At 37.6% G+C, this 23,301-nt stretch overlaps 1 protein-coding gene across 4 annotated transcripts in view; it reads left to right on the top strand.

Annotated features, from left to right (window-relative positions):
- The window catches only part of ATF7IP (activating transcription factor 7 interacting protein), a 171,147-nt gene that overhangs the window by 61,113 nt on the left and 86,733 nt on the right, over nucleotides 1-23,301 (top strand). The window contains exons 1-2 of one of the 4 annotated variants that reach the window (XM_089523784.1): nucleotides 14,104-14,253; nucleotides 19,660-19,758. The exons of 2 other annotated variants lie outside the window; for them this stretch is intronic. In XM_089523784.1, coding sequence (XP_089379910.1) covers nucleotides 19,757-19,758 — 2 coding nt within the window. In that variant the 5' untranslated portion in view covers nucleotides 14,104-14,253; nucleotides 19,660-19,756. Of the gene's footprint in view, nucleotides 1-14,103; nucleotides 14,254-19,659; nucleotides 19,759-23,301 lie in introns of those variants that run through there. One more of the 4 variants, XM_089523783.1, reaches the window with a different exon arrangement.

The raw sequence follows: 23,301 nt of genomic DNA, 5'->3' as shown, positions 1-23,301 counted from the left end.
TTTCTTATGATGACCCAGTTAATTAGCTGCTTTAGGTGCCCATCATTTCTTTTATATAGTTCTTAAGAGTATTGTTTGTATTCATTTTTATGTTGTATTGTACATATGGATTCCCCCCCCCCCAAAAAAAAAATTGGTCTGATATGTAGAATCTTCACTTTCCCTTTAACCGTTGGCTCTTGTGGAAGAGGTCTGTTCTACCTTCTTTGTTGTCCTCTTCTTCTTTTCCCCATTGATTCTGTTTGTCTCGATACTTAAATCTCAAACAATTGTCTTCAGGATTCTGATCTTAATTTCTGTCACCTTCTACTTTTGTGCCTCACCTCTGGCTTAATCTTTTGAATAGTTTTGTCTGTCGCTGGACAAGACTTGCATTTCTTTTTTGAGTGGTGGAGATAGTGTCTTTTCCCATTCTTTCCTGACAATGTCCATGACTTCAAACCAGAGTTCCTTTGGCTCTTAGTCAATTAAGATTAATACTGGTATTTACATGTTTTTTTAAATTCTATAGGGATGTTCATTAAATTGTATTTTGCTACAGTGATTCAGTGTTAAACTTTACTCTCTCTCTCTCTCCCTCTCTTGCTTTTCATTTTATTGTTGATAGTTCATGATCTATGCCACAATCGTCTCCTGGTTTTGTTTTGTTTTTGCAGCAAGGATAAAGGTTCCCCATCTACTTCCAATTATGTAGTCTATTTGATTTCTATATTGGCTGTCCAGTTATGTTCTCATATACCGTCATTATTCAATTCCCTGAAAAAACTATTACCCTCATAGAATTCATTAAGTCTCTTTATTGCTTCATTCCTTGATCATAGGCCAAACTCTTCAATATTTTTAGTTTTGCTCTATTTCCTATTTTTGCATTCCAATCACCTGTAATTATCAATATTTCTTATTTTGGTAAGTGATAGTGCTTTTTTTTTTCTTGGAGTCCAGCATAGAATCTTATAGTTTCTTCCTCCTTTGCCTCTGCATTTGGAGCATAAACCTGGATTATGATTATATTGATGGGATTTTGCTGCAATATTACAGTGTGAGTAACAAAATCCGTGGATGTCAAGTCCCATTAATAATAATAATAATAATAATTTGTTTTATTTATATACCGCTATTCCAAAGATCATAGCGGTGAACAGCAAGTAAGCTAATTAGCAAGTAAGCTAATTTGCCCCCAACAGTCTGGGTACTCATTTTAGCGACCTCGGAAGGATGCAAGCCTGAGTCGAGCTTGGGCCCTTTTGCTGGTCTTGAACTCGCAACCTTGTGGTTTTGAGTGAATGGCTGCAGTACAGGCATTTAACCACTGCGCCACCAGGGCTCCATTAAATACAATGGCATATCAAAATGGTGCCCCTTATATAAAATGGGAAAATCAAGATTTGATACTTGGAATTTATCCTTTTTTGGATATTTTCAAGCCGTGGATGCTTGAATCCCTGGATAAGGAGGGCCAACTGTATTGTTATTTGGTCAGACTTTGCATTATGTCCCTGGCTGTTTTTACTACATCTCAGCTATGTCTCAGCTCACTATTAATGTCATTTCACTTACTAGATTTTCATGTTCCAAGTTAAAGACTGTGCAGTTACCTGACACTGTAAATGTGCTATTCCTTTCGTTTAGCTTGCTCATTGCAAATATTGTAATGTTTGCTCATTCAGTTTCTAGTTTTACAACCTCTTGATTTCTCTGACTCCTTCTTCTTGCATTCCATGTACCTATTGTATGGGTTGTGCAACTTCAGACTTCCATTTTGCCTCTGAGAATATCAGCAGCTGAATTTTATTTTATAACAGCAGTCTTTTATTTAAAAACTACAGTTCCCAGCGAGTAGGACCTTGTTGAGACTGTCTGGTTAATTACAGCAGTGTTCCCAAACTTTTCTGAACCAGTGTGTACATTTGAATGTTCAGACTGCTGTGGGTACCTATAACAAAATGGCTGCTACCATTGGCGCATTTTCAGTGAACATAGACTGATAACTGATGAAGCAGAGAGTAACCTACCTGCAGAAATGAATATAACAGAGATAGGATCTGAATCCTGCAACGCTAAGCCACTCCTTTAAATCCAGTCTTTTGCTTGAGTAGAACACCTAATTCACACAAAAAACTAACATTGTCTCTTCATGTATTAGTCAGCTCCACCACTACTCTCTCTCAGGATGCAAGCAGACTTAGACCCAGAGAAAGAGAAAAAAGGAATAAAGCACAGCAGAAACTCCAGACTCAGAGAAAGAAAATAAACAAGCGGGAGGAAGAGAACTGGAGCGGAGGGGGAGACAGATCCTGGGTGGGGAGACTGGGAGGGAAGAAAAATATAGTAGGAAGACAGACATGCATCTCTCTTTTTCTTGCAATTCCCAGTTGACTTTCTGTCCTTTCCCCAGTCTACCCCAAATCAGGTCAGGCTGTTCCTGTCTGTTTTCTTTATAAAAAAAAAAAATTAAGGGAGCACATACTTTTCCCTTTCAGTCACACTAGTTTTTTTCTATGCTTTCCTGGTACTAGTCTCATCTTGGAAAATACACAGGGTTAACAGGGAATGTGAAAGGATATAGATTGTCTTACTTATAGATTGTCTTTACACTCAGCTCTGTGATTTTCCACAGTTGAGATCATTTCTTTTCCATTTCTGACTGTAGGGGAGACATTGAGTAGAGAAAAAGAGATTAAATATTTTGTGGACAAAAACAGAAGCCTTCTCTTCACAAGTGTCATTGCAACTGTGAGAATTGTACTGAAGATTCCAGATTTAGCTGAATTAGTTTGTTCTGTTAGAGCAGGTTGGGGAGATATCAGTATCAAGGCAGCTACTTCAATTATTGATCTTCAGAAACATTCATAGTGTTTGTTGGACTGATCCCTCACACAAATGTGGAAATTCTGGAAGCAGAGGGGGCTGTTTTTCTCTTTTTCTTTTTTAAGTTGGCTGGAATGAAACATGCAGTACTGCTTTAGCAATTACATTTTTGTTTGCCACTTTAAGAACCTGAAATACCTTGTGTATTTTATAGAAATTTTATAGTAAGTAACTTCTGGTAATATCTGGTAATAATGTTTAGTTTTGTTTTCCCAAAAATTGTGCAGCAAGCATTATTTATGTCTAAACATTGTTCTGGGGGATTCATCTAAAGGATTGTGGGCAGTTTTGTATTCACATTTTTTTAGAAAATGATTTCAAAAAGTAATGCGGAAAAAACCAAAAATTAATATTTAATAGTACACTGCTCATAAAACATGGCTAATACTACCTTGAAAGAGATTAAAGCCTAATGTTACATTTTTAAAAAAATATTGTTTCTGTTTTGATTTTGTGCAGTAATATAATAAGTTGTAAAATTGGTTATTTAGATCAGTCTTAAAGCATAAGCATAATGCCTTGTAATATAATATGTTCAAGTGCAGTAAAAAAAATTCAGAAATGAGGCATTGGCCTCATTTCACCCACAAAAAGCTACTAATATAAATGTCCCTTCTGTACTGGGACTAGAATGATTTTAATTTTCAGAACTGTACAGGACCAGAATTATACACTTTATTAAAAATCTTTATATTTCTGTCGTGGTTTTCAGTTTGCATAGTAAATAAATGCCTTTAAGGAAAAGTCCTAATGAAAATTAAATAGCTTCATGATGGAAAGGTATTTCAGGTTTCTGTAATGTATTAGTATGAGGTCTTTTAGGAAGTGATTGCTAAAATACAGAAATCAGACCTTGTTGTAACAGAAAACAGTTTAATTCACATGAGTGGGTTTGAAAGCTTAAAGTCTGCCTAGTGTTCAGTTATTGAGAAGCTTATATCCCAGTCATTTCCTTGAAAGCAACTTCAAGACAGAAAATAAACAAAATCAATAATTTGTAAAATCTTAATAATCAGTATACATTTCAAAAAATTAAAAATGTAAAAGCTACATTTAAGTACAGGGGCTAAAGCATACTCATGAGTTACTGAAACATTTAATCAAACACCTTTAGAAAAGTATTCTTCATAGTATCCTAAGTGTGAAGCTCACAGAAGCCCATATATTCTAATAGCTAGGTTATTTTTAGTCCAGAAAATAAAGTAACAGGCACTTCTTATATGACAAAGCTTCTTCTAAGCAACATTGAGAGACAGGATAGATCTAAATACTTAAAATGAATAGATGTCATCAGTAAGAGTGCCATGGTCAGCCTGTCCTTCAAGTAACATCCTGGAGGAGGTAGGAGACATCCTTATTTTTCAAACAGGCACCCCTCTTTCCTTTCTGAATGATTCTCTATTTACCTACAAAACGTTCCCATTTCTTCAGTACCGTATATGAAAATAATATTGATTAGCAACATGATTAATACAATGCCAGATACCCAGCCTATAGAGGAGAAATGCAAGATTCTTATTAAGTGGCATTGAGAGAATCATGACCAATTTATATCATTTTATATAATTTCTTCTGACTTTTGAACTGCTATGTAATTGATATCTGACATAGTAATTGGGTATCATTTTATTTGTTATGTCATGTAAATTAGGGTACGTACAACATTGCCAAGTCCTTCTTCTTTTCAGGCATTGATCAGTCCCAACGAATGGGTTCTGATGAACTATAAGAATAAAGCCAGCCATTATTGGCAGGCAGTGAATGCTAATCAGGAGGAGACTTATTTGAGCCCCCCTCCTAGCTTTAGAAATCCATCCACTTAGAACTATAAAATATTACAAAGTAATGGTCTATTGTGCGATGTGGGATATAATTAAATAAATTATTATAGTATTTCCTTTGTGGAGGGAAACAACAGGGATGTTATTGTGGGAGTCTACTACAGACCCCCAAGTCAAATGGAGGAATTGGATGATGCCTTTTTAGAACAGATGACCACACACTCAGAAAGGAGAGATGTAGTAGTAATAGGTGACTTCAACTATCCTGATAATTGCTGGAAGTCAAACTCAGCCAAATCCTCAAGGTCTAGCAAATTCCTCACTTGCCTTGGAAATAATTTCATTGTCCAAAAGGTGGAAGAGGCAACAAGGGGATCAGCTATTTTGGATCAGATCCTAACCAACAGGGATGACCTAGTTAATGGAGTGCAAGGGGTGGGATCCTTAGGTGGAAGTACCATGTTCTCCTGGAGTTTGTTATACAGTGGAAAGGAGAAGCCAGGCATAGTCAGGCACGCGTTCTAGACTTTAGGAAAGCTGGTTTTAGTAAACTTAGAGAAATACTGGGGGCGATCCCATGGTCAGGAATACTAAAAGAGAAGGGAGTTCAATATGGATGGGAGTTTCTCAATTGGGAGATACTGAAGGCACAGTTTCAAACAGTTCCAATGAGGAAGAAAAATGGGAGATGTCTCAAGAAACCAGGATAGATGACTAAGGAACTTTCAACTGAGCTAAGTTTTAAACGGAACATGTATAAGAAATGGAAAAACGGGGAAATCACCAAAGAGGAATTCAAATAGCGAGCACATGTAGGTAAAGTCAGAAAAGCTAAAGCACAGAATGAACTCAGGCTTGCTAGAGAGGTTAAGAACAACAAAAAGGCTTTTTTTTTTATATGTCCACAGCAAAAGGAAGAAGAAGGAAACGGTAGGGTCACTGCGTGGAGAAGATAGCAAAATGCTAACGGGACAGAGAAAAGGCAGAATTACTCAACACCTTCTTTGCTTCAGTCTTCTCAGAAAAAGAAAAGGGTGCTCAACCTGAAGATAATGGAGCAGAGGACAGAATAGGGGAATTTCAGCACAGAATAAGTAAAGAGATAGCATAGGCATATCTGGTAAATCTATATGAATATAAATCTCCAGGACCAGACGAATTACATCCAAGGGTATTAAAAGAACTGGCAAATGTAATATCGGAGGCATTGGCAATAATCTTTGAGAACTCCTGCAGAACAGGAGATGTGCCAGTGGACTGGAGGAGGGCAAATGTTGTCCCCATCTTCAAAGAAGGGAAAAAGGAAGATCCCAACAATTATCATCCAATTAGTCTGACATCCATACCAGGAAAGATTCTAGAGCAGATCATTAAACAGAGAGTCTGTGAACATCTAGAAAGCAATGCCATAATCACAAAAAGTCAATACAGGTTTCAAAGAAAGAAGTCATGCCAGGCAAATCTAATCTCTTTTTTTGATAAAATTACCAGCTTGTTAGATGAAGGGAATGCTGTGGATATAGTATAACTTGGTTTCACTAAGGCTTTTGACAGGGTTCCCCATGACATTTTTGCAAACAAGCTAGTGAAATGTGGGCTAGACAAAGTAACTGTTACATGGATTTGTAATTGGTTGATCGGCCAAACCCAAAGGGTGCTCAATAATGGCTCCTTTTCATCCTGGAGAGAAGTGACCAGTGGGGTCCCACAGGGTTCTGTCCTGGGCCCAGTGCTATTCAACATCTTTATCAATGACTTGGATGACAGAATTGGGGGCATACTTATCAAATCTGCAGATGACACCACATTAGGAGGAGTAGCTAATACCTCTGAGGACAGGATCAAACTTCAGAATGATTAAACTTCAGAATAGATTAAAAAGCTGGGCCAAAACTAACAAAATGAATTTCAACACGGAGAAATGTAAGGTACTGCACTTAGGGCGAAAAAATGAAATGCACAGATATAGGATCGGGGACACCTGGCTGAACGAGACTATGTGTGAAATGGATCTGGGAGTCCGAGTAGACCACAAATTGAACATGATTCAACAGTGCAATGTGGCAGCTAACAAGGCCAATGTGATTTTAGGCTGCATCAATAGAAGTATAGTGTCTAGATAAAGGGAAGTAATAGTGCCACTCTATTCTGCTCTGGTCAGACTTCACCTGGAATATTGTGTCCAGTTCTGGGCACCACAATTTAAAAAGGATGTTGAGAAACTGGAGCATGTCCAAAGGAGGACGACCAAAATGGTGATGGGTCTGGAAACCATGCCCTATGAGGAACAACTTGGGGAGCTGGGAATGTTTAGCCTGGAGAAGAGAAGATTAAGAGGTGATATGATAGCCCTATTGAAATATTTAAAGGGATGTCATATTGAGGAGGGAGCAAGCTTGTTTTCTGCTGCTCCAGAGACTAGAATGCGGAACAATGGATGCAAGCTACAGGAAAAGAGATTGCAGCTCAACATTAGGAGGAACTTCCTAACAGTAAGGGCTGTTCTACAATGTAACAAACTCCCTCGGAGTGTAGTGGAATCTCCCTCCTTGGAGGTCTTTAAACAGAGGCTGGATGGCCATCTTTCGGTGATGCTTTGATTTATATTTCCTGCATAGCAGGGGGTTGGACAGGATGGCCCTTGTGGTTTCTTCCAACTCTTATGATTCTATGATTCTAAAAAGAAAAAAAGTACAGCAGCTATAACAAATAATTCAGATGACTGTTTATCGTTCTAAATTTAAAAGCTTAGTTTTTCATCATACTCAAGATTATTGCTTAATCTTCAGAGACTCTATGCATAGACATTACTTAACTGCCAATATCAGAATCAGAGAAACTCAATTCTTTCCACAAAAACAAGGTCAGGAGCAGACTGTGGCACAGATCAGACTAACAACAAAAGCTAGAATGAAGTTAATAACAGTAAACCCACAATCATGCCAAAATACAACATACAACCTGGAAATCATCACTGAAGAATTTAAAGACGATGTGAAAACCAGATTTGCAATATTAAGTCTAATTGAGCCAGGAATATTGTTACAGAGGAGAGCAGAAAGACACTTTTGTAGCCAAAAAGAAAGAAAAGCTTCAACTGATGACGGACAAAACCCTACAAGCAGTCAAGGACAGAAAAGAAGCAAAAATGAATGGTGACCAGAACCCTAAATGAAAATGTACAAGGATTTTTACTCAGGGAGAAGGAGAACTATAATAATCAATACAATAAAATAGAAACTAATGGGGGGAAAAGGAATAACAAGAGACCTCTTCAGCAAAATTGGAGAAATCAAGGAAAATTTTAAGCCAAAAGAGAAGATACTTTATGACCAGCAAGGAAACATAAACATTACATGGCCAAGAAAAAAATAAAAATAAAATGGAAACTATAAACAGAAAAAATATACAAAGTAGGCAAATTGATGACAGATTCATATGAGGATGAACCTCAAATATTAAAAAGTGAAGTGAGAGCTGTACTCAGAGCACTTGAGAGAAATAAATCTCCAGGAACTGATGGCATAGCAATACAGTTGCCCCAAGCTACAGAGACAGAATCTATTGTTGTTCTAACTAAAATATGGAAAACCAAAGAATCGCCCACAGACTGGAAACGTTCAGTATGCATTCCAGTCTCCAATAAAGGAAGCACCAGGAAGTGCAGTAATCACAGAATCATTGAATTAATTTTTCATGCAAGCAAGCTGATACTAAAAATTCTACAACAAAGGCTCTTACGATATGTGGAGCAACAATTGCCAGGTGTCCAAGACAGGGATCAGGAAAGGACGAGGCACTAGGGGTCATATTGCAAACATACCCCGAATAATGTAATGTACTAAGGGGTTTCAAAGGAAGATCAGCCTGTGTTTTATAGACTATAGTAAAGCATTGGATTGTAAGATCATGAGAAACTGTGGGTTGCTCTTAAAGAAATGGGTGTGCCATAACATTTGATAGCCCTTTACTTAGGGCAAGAGGCAACTGTTAGGACAGAATAAGGAGAAACAGAACAGTTTGCAGTTGGAAAAGGGGTCAGGCAAGGCTGTATTCTGTTATTCTATTTAATTTGTGTGCCGAGAACATCATACGAGAAGCAGTAATGGACTCAGACGAGGGAGGTGTGATACTTGAAGGAAGGAACATCAACAATATAAGATACGCAGATGATACCATAATACTAACTGAATTACTAGAGATATGGAAAGATTATTTAAAAAGGTCTAGGCAGAAAGTAGAAAGGCAGTTTTACAGCTGAACATCAAGAAAACAAACATTATGCCCACAGATGATCTACATAATTTTAAAGTAGATGATGAAAAGATCAAGAGAGTTCAATTTTCCATACATGGACTCAATCATAGCTGAGACTGCAGTCAAGAAAACAGAAGAACAGGACTTTGTAAAGTGGAGAACAATAGGAAAAGAGGAAGATGGGGTTCCAGATGGATAGGCTCAATCAGAGAACCAAAGGACATGGATCTGCAGGAGCTGATCAGGATAGTTGAGGAAAGAGTGACTTGGAGGTCTCATGCATATATGCAACTTGACCCAATGTCTATAAAAAGAAACTCTGTGTTCATTTAGTTCAAGAATGTGCATAGTGTTGCCTTCATTTGTTGTTAAACTTCAATTCCCAGCAGTCCTAGCCAGTGTTGCCAGTGTTGAAGAATGCTTTCGTTCTTGAGCCCATTATGATGCTATTTTACTGCCATGTATAATACATCATTCAGTGATTTTTTAAAATCATTTTTGTATTCTGCTCTTCTTCCAAGGGAGCTCAGACATAAATGAGATTATTGCATTTCATCCATATAACATCCCTGTGTGGTTGATTACATTGTGGGAGTGACTGGCATAAAACCACTCAAAGTGTTTGGTTCAAATCTGAATATTGACAGGTGTAATAGGTGTTCATTAATTTATCTCACACATGCAGTTTATTTTGGAATGCTTGTCATTCCTTAATAAATTATATATGGAGGTGGAGGAGAGGAGGGTAGTGGAACCATCCTATGGCTTGCTTCATTTTGCATCACTGCTTGCTGATAGCAAGCTGGGCTGGATTGAATATTGCTTGAAATAATATAGTGCACTGAGAAGTTCTTGGAACAAAAATATTCTCTCATGAATTTTTAAAATTTCGACCTTATGATTTTTATAAAGAAGATTAGTAAACAGATGTTACATGACTGTCCTGTTTTCTTGGTCAAGAAAATAGCCATAACTCTCATGCAAAGGGCAATCTAGTCCTTCTTCTGGTGCCCCAAACACTTGGATATAAGGGGCCATTGTGGTGTGGTGGTTAAATGCTGGTACTGCAGCCACATTGTTGTAAATTCAATCCCAGGGCTCCAAGGTTGACTCAGCCCTCCATCTTTTCGTAGGTCGGTAAAAGAGTACTGAGCTTTTTTTTTTTTTGGGGGGGGGGTTGTCTTACTGTTTGTAAACTGCTTAGAGAGAATGCTGAGTTCATCGATAAGTGGTAAAGAAATGTAAATTCTATAAGGTAGACCTTCTATAACAAGCCACCTTCAGACATTCATTCTCAATATGGGAAAGCCAAGTTACATCCCATTGTGTGCAAATCCTATGTAAAACCTTATCCCTATACCCAGTTTATATTCTCTCCGTAACAAGCCATGCTGATTTTGTCAACTCTCCCTTAGCTGCATTTTTCACAGGACACAAAGCAGCTCTGACTTAAAGTTGCAGCTGAAATGGGAATGTTGTAGAAAAGGACTAACAATTTGTTAGTGAGCTCAGTATCTTCCATAGTAATGATTCAGATGTTTTCTATACAGTTCTTCATCTTTGAAATGCAGCATGATTGAGGAAACGTGCCACAGTGTGCTTCCATTTTGTGTTAGGGCAGCCATCTTTCCAGTGAGGAAATAAAAATTTGCTTTAGGATCAATTACCATGGGTAGAAAAGAAGATAAAAATAAGCATTTTTGTGTAGAGCAGTATTTCAAAAGTAATTTAATCTAGAATCTCCATTCTCTCTGAATCTCTTTATTCTGGGCAGCCCCATTTAGTAGTGCTAGTTGCTTCAAATCTGGTTCAGAGAAACTAGCTCAGTCACATGTCAGAGCTGTTCCTTGTATGGACATGCCAAAAAGTTGGAGTGAGTTGTATGTTTTTAGACATTAATTCCATTTTATCACGCAGTTCCGAGCCAAGAATATAAAGCTTTTTCTGCTTCTAATGCATTGTAGTCTAGGTATTGCAGACTAAGCGTATCCATCCCATATATGTATACATTTCTTCTAAAGCGTTGAAGTCCCAAAGTTTAGGGAAGCTTTCACACTGAACCCCTAAGTGTGAAATTAGTAACAAATGTTTAAATAGCAAAATTGTCTGGTTAAAAATTCAGAATTTCGGTATTGGATATGATAGGAAACTGAACATTTTCTTAGTCAAAAGCAAGTAAAATAGTGTTTACACAGATATTTTTGAAAACAGTACCTAGTAGCAGATAATTTAAAATACTGTTGCTGAATATATCTTTAGACATTATTCCATTTCCTTGTGCTGGTGTTCTTTACTACAAAGGGCATAGTTTGAGCTTCACCGAGTCTCCAGTTTAAGAATATTTTGCTTCTTGCTGATTGGAGAGGAGAGGATGCTCCCTCCCCCGGACTGATGGTCTGCAATCTGCTTTAGAATTGCCTTTTATGGGCATGTCTGCAGCTATTTGCAGGCTTAGGTTCTGCGATGTACAAGCAATCAGTGTGCACCAGCAAGCTTTACTACATAAGGTTTCCACATAGGGGATGTCTAGGTGACAATCTCTGCTTGCCTCTCTTCTGCTTCCCTTCCAGGAGGGTGTTTGGGCATAGAACATAATCAGATATCATCATTTCTAAAATTAATCTCATCATCACCAGATCAAATGACAAATTTGGGCAAAATACATTATGTCCACATTTTTAGTGTATTAAAGAACATTCCCTAGGCCATTAAAAACTCATATTGGGAAGACAATATTGCAAACACCATACAGTTTGAAATGGCAGACAAAGACAACTTAGTTACCAGTAAGGGCAACATGTCAAAAATGTGTCCCAATACCATGTTTGCTGACATAAGTGGAATGTGAAGATGGTGTGGAGAGGTGCAGAGAGGTGTTAGCAGTGGTGTAGGGAGAAGATACTTGTAATATGTCCTAATTTCTGCCTTTATGTGATCTTGAGGTTGTCTTCTCATTTAGTTAAGTTTGGGATAATAATAATAATAATACAATTTATTTGTGTGTTCCCCACCTCTCCCAGTGGATTGAAGCGGGGTTACAGACTATTAAAATCAATACATATAACACTCTTATAAAATATAAAAAATATTACATTGGGATGAAACAGACCAACCGGAAGGGGTGGCTTCAAGCCGCCCCTCAGAGAGCTGGGTTAGGGCCGTGGCAACCTCATGCCATGGCCCCAATCCAGCCAGAATCTGGCCCAAATAGGAGCAGCATAAAGCCCCGGAATTGCCTGACATGTAATTGCCGGCACAACATCCAGGCGACTTGGGGGCATTGCTATGCCCCCATGCTGGCTCAAACCCAGCTGAAGCTGCCTGTCCTTTCCAGCCCTTCATTTTTAGAGCTGGATCCTGGTTGGCCATGCAGGAGCGGAATGGAGAACTGAGTGGAAGACTGCAGGAGATAATTGGCGGGTGTGAAAATGGTTTGAGCATTGTTCTCACTCCATCTCCAAGCTCTAATAGTATTTTTCCTTTTAATGGAAATTCAGAACTAAAGACCTGGAATCTCTCATGCTTTGTTATATAGGTTTTGAAGGTGTGATTGTGTTGTGGTTAGTTTTGGATTCTTTCTCAACATTCTGATAGAACTAAAAGATGTTTTAGTAAACCACTGATTTTAATAATTCATCTGTGGATTTCATCCTTTTTTGCTCTCTGAGGAGATGTTTCACATTCTTCCTTCGGTTACTTATTTCCATATAATAATGGTTGTGTCTGTGTGTTTGTGTAGATACATGTGTGGTTGCATGCGTGCGCGCGCGCACACACACATATATATTTAATTTTTAACACTTTGTTTTATATAGCAACTCAGTATTGGCATTGTGTGATGGCAAAGAATGTGAACCAACAATCAGGAACTCCCTTTTTCAAATGTTACACCTGGTACATAGTGGGGTTGTGTGTGTGTGTGTGTGTGTTGTGTGCCTTCAAGTCGTTTCTGACTTATTGTGACAGTATCACATGGATTTTTTTTTTTGCAAGGGATTTTTTCAGAGGAGGTTTGCCATTGCTTTCTCCTGAGGCTGAGAGCTTGTAACTTGCCCAACAACACCCAGTGGGTTTCATGGTTGAGTGGGACTCGAACCCTTGTCTCCAGAATTGTAGTCAAACACTCAAACCACTACACCATGCTGGCTTCAAAATGAAAGCATTATATATCAACCTCAGTATATTTTGTGCAGTGCAGAGATGGTAATAAGGATTGGGATTACCAAGGCAATGTATGTGAAGTGTTTTGAATGCTGAGAAAGCACTATGTAAATGATTATGGTGGTGATTTGCACTGTGAGTAATTGCAAAATTCTGGAATAATTATTAATTATCTTCATGCACAGCAATAAAATATGCATGCCCTGAAAAGAAGGTTGGTAAAATATCTACCTATTCCTGTCTACTGAAAGCTTGTTTGAATAGTTATCTAACATGAAGAACAAACCTCTTAACTGTTTATTATGAGATGATAGATGTTTAATCTTTATAGAATATGTGCTCTTTAAAAACCTCCTTCCAAAAAAGGCCCTTAACGTAATTTATATTAAGACAGACAAGTGGTATAGAAGGGGAGAAATTTTGTCACCAGATTACTCTGTTCTGTTCTTATGCGTTTTGCCTTTTTCAGCTTCATGGGTCAAATGTTGCCCCAAATAGTCAGCAGAAGTACTTATGCAAGACTAAAATATGTTATAGCAATTTTCTACCTTTGCAAACTCTTATGCGAATAGAAGGTTGTTGTGGATCTTCTAGTCATGCAGGGAATGGCTTGCAGTTGATTGGTTATTGAAAAGTCAATTACTTTATTCCCCCTTTGCAGTAGATTCAGAATCACTTGAATGTTTTTTCTAATGCTAGGGGGAAGCTCAAATAAGGCTCCTCCTGAGTAGCATTCCCTGCCTGCCAATAATGTTTGGCTTCATTCCTGTAGTAGATAATATGTGACATGGACTTGCAGCTGCTTGGACTCAGATCAGGATTGGAGTGTTATATCCTGAGCTACCGGCTGGTTCACAGAGGCAGTCTTTGTGCCTGGTAGGTTTTCTCTGTTAGCACTTGTGCTCTGAGAAACTGCAGTGTGACTGCAGCATTTGCACTAATAGCCCCCTGTGTTTGTACTGCTGCATAAAGAGGGAGGTGCTTTGTGGCAAGTGATTCACACTTTCCTGTGTTATTACTGGCTGGCATTGAAGGCACACTGCAGCCATTTTAATCACACTTTCAGCACAGCTGAAACAGTGCAGTCTCAAAATGGCTGACGAAATGTTCTGTAAAGCAGTTTAGCCTGACTGTATGCTAATCTGTATGAGCAAATTTGGAGGAGTCACATGTTACATATTCAGAGGTAAGAAGTAATTCTGTTCTTTTGTATTTGTTTTTCAAGAAAGTCAAAGAGGTAGAAATATGTGACGAATGTAATTATTTACTCAGAAGTGTTTTATTTTTTGTTTAGTTTTTGACTTCAGAAGAAGGTAAGTATTACATATGTAAACAGGATTGTAGAAGTGATGCTTCCGAGGTCAAAGATCATATTCTTGTAAAAGTGCAATAATTGTGTTTTGGCACCATTTTGTTGTTGGAATCAGCTGATTCTAAGAAAACAAATTAGGCATATCTTTCCAGACTTTCTATTAAAATTCTTTTATGTTTTCAAATTACTTTGTTTTAAACCCGTTTATCTTTTATTGTATTCACACAGGCATTTAAAGGATTAAATACTTGTGCATTCATAGATAGAGAGATAGTGTGCATAGAGGCGTGCATGCGCTTGTATTTAATTTCTCCAAATATTTGGATTTGGTTTTTTTACAAGAATATCAGATTGTACAATAACACTTATAAATAAGTTATTTGACACATTCATCCAGTATAGTTTTAGTCAAAATAGTATCTTAATTTTAAAATACAATTATTATTTTTGCAAGGAAACCTGGATTTCAAAGGAAATATATTTAGTCTTTGGGCGTGTTAAACTAGGTACAAGGTCAATTTTGTTGTGAACCTTCAAGTCGTTTTCAATCTATGGTGACTCCAAGGCCATATTATGGGGGTTTCTTGGCAAGATTTGTTCAGAGGGATTTTCCTTTGCCTTCCTCTGAGGCTGTGAGAGTGTGACTTGCCCAAGGTCATTCAGTGGGTTTCCATGGCTGAGCAAGGACTTGAACCCTGTCCTAATCTAGTGCTCAAGCAACCCTACTGGCTCCAAAACAGCAGTTGCATATCCGCTATTATCTCTTCTTGAGCCAGTGTGGCGTAATGGTTTGTGCGTTGGACTACACCTCTGGAGGCCAGGGTTCAAATCCTAGCCTGGCCATGTTAAACGCACGCGCTGACTTGGGGGAAATCACATTCTCTCAACCTCAGAGGATGGCAACAGCAAACCTCCTCTGAATAAACCTTACCAAGTAAATCCTGTGATAGGTTTGCCTAAGGGTCACCATAAGTGGGAAACGACCTGAAGGCACACAACAACAACATTATGACATTATATTATGTTATGATTTATTCTTTTTGTTGGTATATTTTGAGAATTTTTCTGCCCATGGATATGGTTAGGAAAGGTAGGTGATTGTATATGTTCACAGAAGAAACATTCATGTTTCTACAATACAATGATCAAATTTCATTTCTATATAGTATGAGTTTTCAGGACATACAAGTGGATTTATCTACTTGGCAACAGCAAAATGTCAACATATAAAGTAGTCTATATTGAAGGATATTAGAAGGCCTAGTCTTTCATTAGTGAAATATCTTTACATAAAAGAAATGATTGAACATAAACATTGATTATGGAAACAAGAACAGCAGTAGGGAAATAATTGAGCTTTAATCTAAAAATACTTCCTTTTATAAATCTGTCCAAAAAGAATCTCCATACTTGGGCTTAATCCAGAAACAAATGAGATTGCAGCACTTCTTAATCTTGAATTCCCCTGAGTCACAGGGGAAAGGATAATTCCTCTTTCTTTCAGAATCCTTAGTATACCTTTTTACTCTACATAGGCTACCTTATAAAAAGATCCAATCATGAACACAAAAAGTATGAGGATTTAGACCTTGTACATTCATGACTACCAGGCACTTTTTTTTTTTTTTTGGTGAGAATCACTGAATTAGTGGGAAAACCTGTTACTCTTGATAATGTGAAGTGTTTCACATCATGGGAGAGAGAGAATGGAAAGAAATGTCTTTTCCTTTCTGAAGACTCTTCCAAGGGGGAGGCAATATGGTTGCATTTCCTGGCACTGCAGGGAAACCTCTTTCTCCCCCCATATCAAGATTGACAACACTTTTACTAATGCTGTTCATCTTAATTGGCTAATTAAAAGACTTAACAAAGAAGTCAAGAGTTTAGAAATTATATGGCACACACTAGGTAGATTTTCAAAGGACTAGATGGCCAACATTAGCAAAGGAAGAATGTATTGGTTTTTCCATATATTTGTCATTATATTGCTTTTAAGAGGAAATAAAAGTCTGTTGTAGCAACTCTAGTAGTTGTAGAATCAAAATAGTAAAAATATTAAAATTAAGCAAGACTTGTTATAGATTTCTGTTCTTTGCATACTTTATACAACTGTTTCTTTCAATGTTATATTTAGGGAAACTTACCAGAATTCTATAAAAAGAAAAAACAACATACCACATTTCCCTTCCACTGAAGTCAGTGTTGAGTGAACTTCCATGCTATGTGGATTCCTTTATGAAGTATTCTAAATAATCAAAGAATCTTAGTCTGAAAAATATATTTTAAAAATATATTTAAATTTTTTAAAAAAATTATTTCCTAATATTTCCTACCAAAAATAGTTGATGTTGTTCCTTATTGTTGCACCAGTGAAGGGAGAGTTAATGGAAGCAAGGATATTAATCAAGGTATATGTCATTACTTTTTCATATCTCCTTTTTGCTAGTAACTGTACTTTTGAAAAAGAGTTACTTTTTCAAATCTGCATTAAGGAGGTTGACTAGGAGCATAATACATCTAAAAATATTATCTAGTTCAACATTTAGGATCTTACGAAATATATTGTCTAGTTCAATATTTACATATGGAAGAGATAAATTGTAATTGTTTCACGTTTTTTGTGCAAAGCTAAGTCCTAATAATTTTAACGGGAGATTTCAGTATATAGTTAATTTTTCCAAGTTAACTTTCAATTATTAACAGAATTAATGAGATTCAACAACACCAAGTTAAATTAATGACTGACATAATCCATCTTGGGTCCTGTACTGGGAGAAAGGCTAGATATAAAATACATATGTAGATAAATAGTTCAAGCTTAGGGACACCTTTGCTCATCTCTGTTAGCCACCTGGTTCCATTTCTCCAAATGTGTTAGCTGTAGTGTCATTTTTCTCCAAATGTCTTCGTCCCTCTTCTCTTGAACAAAGTTTTTAAGGGTCTATATATCATAAATACACATTCATGAAGATCACGCATGGTAATTATAAACCTTAGTGTCAGAACATAATACTTGAAACTTTATTTTGTCATTATAAGGGCATGCAGCCAGATTGAAGGTTAACTCTGTCTGCTGTGTGTGAGTACAGGCGCATGTATGTGTACAGACCTGCATTTTCCTGTGCCTTCAAGTCACGTTTAGGGTTTTCTTAGGCAACAAATAGTAGAGGTAGTTTTGCAAGTTCCTGGCAAATAATAATTCTCTTATGTGTAGCCTACAGCATCTGGTGCTCATTCGTGGTCTCCCATCCAAATACTAACCAGGGCCAACACTGCTTAGCATCCAAGAACATGATCTGGTGCCTCCAGGCTATTTATACTGCCTATTTTCAAATACAAAGTGATGTTTATATTTACAACACTTGGATTCTTTCCTTTGAACTAAATGTTTCAGGGTTAATTGGAGCCATTTGGGGGTCATTTAATTGTTGCATTATTTTTTCTTAACACCCCCTTGAGACTTACTATACTAACAGTTTTAATGTGGCAAAACAGACCGTTTAGCAATCTAAAATAATTTGTTGTTGTTGAGTGCCTTCAATTCATTTTCAACGTATAATTACGGTTTTCTTGGCAACATTTGTTCAGAATGGGTTTTGCCCTTGCCTTCATCTGAATCTGAGAAAATGTGACTTGTCCAAAGTCACCCAGTGGATTTCCATGGCCAAGTGGAGATTTGAACTCTGGCCTCCATAGTCAGTGCTCAAACCACTACACCATGCTGGCTCTAAGTGGAAGTAAAATACTTACACTGTAGTAAAGTATTCTTCCTAAACTTTTTTTCAAAATGTACGTGAGATTTTCACTCTGAGTGTTTGGTGTACCTCCTTAGTATTCCGTTTGATGCATTATTTTTGAAGAGTGAAGTCTTATTAGAACTAGCCTAAGGACTGGATTTAGAACAAACCAGTTTAATTCAGTTATCTCCTCAAGCCAGTCATTTCAATGACACTCAGTTTAGTAGTGCCTAAATGGTTATTTACTCTTACTTTCTAAAAAAAAAAAAAAAGTATTATTGGGCTACTGTTTGTAAGCTAATATGAGTAAAACGTACTTGTAGAAGGTTGATATTTATTTCATTTCTTTAATTAAAAATCACAGTGTAAAGTATCTCACAGCAATGCAAAAAGTATGAATGTAAATTTCTGAACATTGAATTTACGGCAATCAGCAAAGCATGTCTTTCTAGTTAAATGAAAGGTTTATAAAAAGATGTGTCATGTTTATTACTATGCAAATTATGAATGTTTAAAATATCGACTAATTATATAGACTTTTTCATGTAATTGAAAAATAACTGGTAGCAACTACTGTTTCTGGAAGTATTCAACTGATCAAGTAGTCTTCTGCAACAAAGAACTGTTAGAAAGAATGAAACAGCCTTACCTGTGGCTTTTCCTTGCTTCATTCATCTAGTAAATCCCCCCCCCCCCAAAGGCATGTAATGAAGCATATGAACCAGTCTTTGATTAACTGTGGATGCAGTGCTAATATCCTTTAGACAAACATCTTATTAAAATACAACTGATGTATCAGAGGCTCTTATGCCAGGATATTTTTTAAAAGTATTTCATTGTTATTAAAACAAAAGTAGTTTATTGTTATGGAGACAAATGGACAAAACAGTTGGAGAGGTAGCAAATTAAATTATTGCTTGAGTGGACACAGTCACTGCTTTCTTAAATGGATTACTAAGCAAATTTCCACAAATGTTTTATCTCTTAGTTACAATTAAAATATAGATTCAAATATGGCAACAACTAGATGGCTTCATTATTACCTCCAGCAAGTTATGTCACCACTGCCTGTTAAAAAGATAATTTTATTTATGTATCAGTTGTCAAGTGTTGTTGCTACTGTTCAGCAGTGACCGTGACAATGAGGACCTCCATTGCCTCTCTTTTCCTATGAGATGTGAAGTGAGGTAGGAGCAGCCTGGGAACTGCTGCTAGGCACACTGGTGACTACAGTCCCCATTGGCTCAACCCTAGTTCCATATGAGGGGATCAGTTATGGCATTAGTTCAGAGTTAAGTTGGGTTATGGTGGTGACATCAAGGGCAGTAGCCCTGCTAATAGCAGGGACCAGGCTGCTGCCATTTTACAGCACATCGCAGGAAGAGGAGGAAGATGTAGCCGCCTCTGTCAACATGCTTGCTGCTATGACCAACAGTAATGTATTACTAAGAACCGAGTCACTGCCTGTTTTCTTGTCTATGCCTCTGCCCTTTCCTCCACCCTGAGGGCTGAGTTACCACCTTTCTCTACTTTTTCCACCTAGCTCAGCTGAGCCAATGCCAGCCATACACCTCTCCTCTGTCTCAGAAGGAACCATCTGACTTGGCGGTGCTGAAGAAGGTTCGCCAGAACTGCACACCATGTCTTTAAAAAATATAATGAAAAATTAAAAGCTTGGAATTGGGAGGGAAAATCAGCATGTTTAAAATCAGATGTAAAAGCAGGATAGCAAATAAGTAAATGTGGCTGTCCCACTTAAAGTGAGATAGTTGCAGTGATGGGGTGGAAGGCTGGAAGCAGATGACCCTTTATATATCAAAAGGAGGATGAACAGAATAAAGTGCAGAAGTTCTGGAATAGAGATCAGGGACTTCTTTCTTCTCATACACCCTACATTCTCCCCTCACAAGATGGCTCTTTCTTGTGAGAGGCTGCCAGTTATACCTCCTTCCCTTGTATTGATTGACAGCAACCTTCTCGTTGCTGCTCTATTCACATGGAACAGGCAGCATACAGCCATCCACCCGCCTTATGTGGCTCTTCCAATTTAGGTGACCGCCATGTGCCAGCCCCCCACCGCCTTACACCGCCCCTAGTTCATCCAGTCAGAACGTCAAACCTGCAGATCACATGGACTGATTATGAGACTCCTGGTCAGAGGGTAAGAGAAATTATATTTCCTGTTTTCAAGATGGACAGTTGCAGGACTTCTGATTGCTGCATGAAGTTCAAATCACAATCTCTTGTGGAACCTATAGCAACCTCTTGCAGAACTATGGGGTTCTGGAGAACCCTAGATGAGAAACTGATCTAAATAATCCCATCCAATACAGCCTAGATCTGAGATTATACTATCTATTTGTGAAAACCTTGCTGAGAAATGAAAGTCATGAATCTGAGTGATAACCTGTCATAGTCAGGGAGTCTAGACTTGACAAGGGATTTCAACAGAGATTTCATTGCTTCTTTCTCCAGTACTGAGGAGGCATGCAGAAACTGCTCCAACCCTTAATGAAGCCAGCCATAGATGCTGGCGAAACGTCAGGAAGAAAATCTTCTAGAACATGGCCACATAGCCCGAAAACCCCACAAAAACCTTAATGAAGCATTAGCAAAATGCACATTATAAATACTGCCCTAGCTAATTTTATTAGACAATACACATCAAAAAGCAGATTTGTTCCATGTCTAAATCCAGTGCTAAAACTATCAAAACTTCGGCATTAGTCAGAGTGCATACAGTGAATTTTATTTGCAAAGTGGAATGCAAATTGATTCTAGAGGACCTGAGAATGTTCCAGCTGCTGACATATCGAGCATGTATGAAGCAAACTGCTGACTGCCCCAAAAAGTGCTGTTGAGAAAAATTATCAGTGGAACATTCAGTGGTAATCAAAAAAATGTTTTACCACCCTTAATCTAGGATTAGATTTAAATGTTTCAGAATAAGGATAATTATATCCTGCCCTAGCTCCACCACTGTTGTTGATCCACTTGTCTCAGCCCTTCTCTCAGCTGGGATGCTGTTACTTTGTATAATGTCACGGCAGCATCAGGATGACACCCAGCAACACAGTAATAAAAAACCCTTTCTCCTCAATGTGTTTCCCTGGAAAATGTCAATAATGGATGATTTGACTCTAAATTCTGCTACAGTGTTGCAAGCAACTGACTGTTTCTTCAGGAGTCCTACCAAAAAAGATTGAAAAAACAATATTTCTCTATATCCCTCCATTGGCATTGAGTGAAGCCAACATTTACTACTATGTGGTGAAAAGAAGGACAAAATTGGGATATTGGTGGGAATTGCCATTAGTTTGAATAAAATGCACTATGTGTGTGATGGTTAAGAGTAAACAAAATATTCTTGGAGTATAGACTACTTTTTGAAATGCAGGTTGGGAGATGTTCTGCTATAGCAGTCTCCAGCTGTAGTTAGTGAACACGCTGTTTCCTGCTGAAATTGGGAAGCATTACTATGCTGACGGTTCTTTTGTACCTTCTAGAAGTGATGAGTACTAGGACAGGTACATAATGAATATACCTATTTCTCATTTGCTGCTGGCATGCATTTATTGACTGCAGTCTATGCTAGTTACACTGATGTAATCCAGGGCATGTTTCAGCCTTTGTACCCATATGGACTGAGATTCTTATACCTTAAGTCCTATACGAGTCCATGCCAGGGATGTATATTCAACAGATACTGTTCACCATATCTTCTGTCAAGTCAGGATAATTATAGGTAGAAGCTGGACTTACATTCATGGCCCCCAAACTATGGAATGTTTTCTTGTAGAAATATATTACATTGGCCTGTTACATACTGCCAAAATAAAGCTGCTTCAGGTCTCTTTGGAGGTATGCTATTTAAATGATGCATGCATCCTAAGAATCCGGAAGCTGCACCAAAAGCTGCACTCCAGTGCTTAGGAATGGAGTGTGGCTTTGGCGCAACCTCCGGACTCTTAGGACCCATGCATCATTTAAATATCATACCTCCAAAGAGACCCAAAGCAGCTTTATTTTGGCAGTCTGTAACAGGCCTATGTAATCTAATTTTTTTAGTTCAGGGATTTTGTGTTAGCTTGTTTGTTCATTATCTTGTACTGTTTATTTAAACTACTGTGATTTTCTTAGTAATGTATGTAATAGTAATATATACAAATATATTAAAGTGCAGTGATTTTAGTTGAGATTAAACTCAGATGAGTGGATATACCAATATCTGGTATAGGAGTTCTACCTAAATTAATCACATTGACAGCATGATTCTTGATATTAACTGTTAAATGTTGGTTGAGTTTTAATGAACATAATAGAAATGGATAAAGGTGAATGTACACATATAGAAATGTAACATTTCTGTTTTTTTGTAGATGATAAATGTACCTCACATTTAAAAATGTTAAGAGGGCATTGGATATCAATTATATTTCAGCATTCATTGTTAATAACTATTTACTATTTATAATGAACAGCAGAAAATAGAATTCAAAGTTATAGCTGTGTTAGTGTGTAGAATCAGTACTACAGAGAGTACTACGCAGAGAGATGCTGTAGCACCTTGGATACTTAACTGAAAGAAAGAAGATGGCAGCATAAGCTTTCACAGATTTCAGGTTATGCATCTGAGGAAGTAGACTGAAGTCTACAAAAGCTCATGCTGCCAACTTCATTTCAGTTAATAGAAAATAGTTTTGTGAAGGTCTCTTAAAGTTTAAAAAGTGAGGGAGTTCATATACAAAAGTCACTTTTGGGGCAGTCTCTTGTATCTGCTATGCAATCAACATGGAGAATTTGTGCTAGCAAAGAGGTAAGCTTTAAAAATAAAACAGTAAAAGGGACATATACATTATGTTAGCAGAGTTTATAAAAGCTGGTTTTAAAAATACCTTAACATAGTAACATTGAAGGAGGACAGGGAAATATTTCTGTCTAAAGTGATATTAAACATTGCTCTGGTGGGTGGCTCTGAAGGCAACTTTCTCACTCCCTTCCCCCAACAATCCCCAGACCTCTCAAATACTAAAAGACAATCAGGAGACCCTACTAAATGTGATGGGCTGTGGTGTGTGTGGCTGGTTGGGGGGGGGGGGCAGTCTGAAAATTGTGAAGGCACCAAGCATGAGTGAATCTTCCTTTTGCAGCAAATACACCTGCCTAACGTTTGTGGCTCCTCAGT

The sequence above is a fragment of the Sceloporus occidentalis genome, unplaced genomic scaffold (genome assembly GCF_023333645.1).
Source record: "Sceloporus occidentalis isolate IW3139 unplaced genomic scaffold, rSceOcc1.0.p SCAF_5, whole genome shotgun sequence".
Classification (NCBI taxonomy): domain Eukaryota; kingdom Metazoa; phylum Chordata; class Lepidosauria; order Squamata; family Phrynosomatidae; genus Sceloporus; species Sceloporus occidentalis.
Note: the sequence above shows the minus strand (reverse complement) of the source record. Positions and strands in the feature narration are given on the sequence as shown.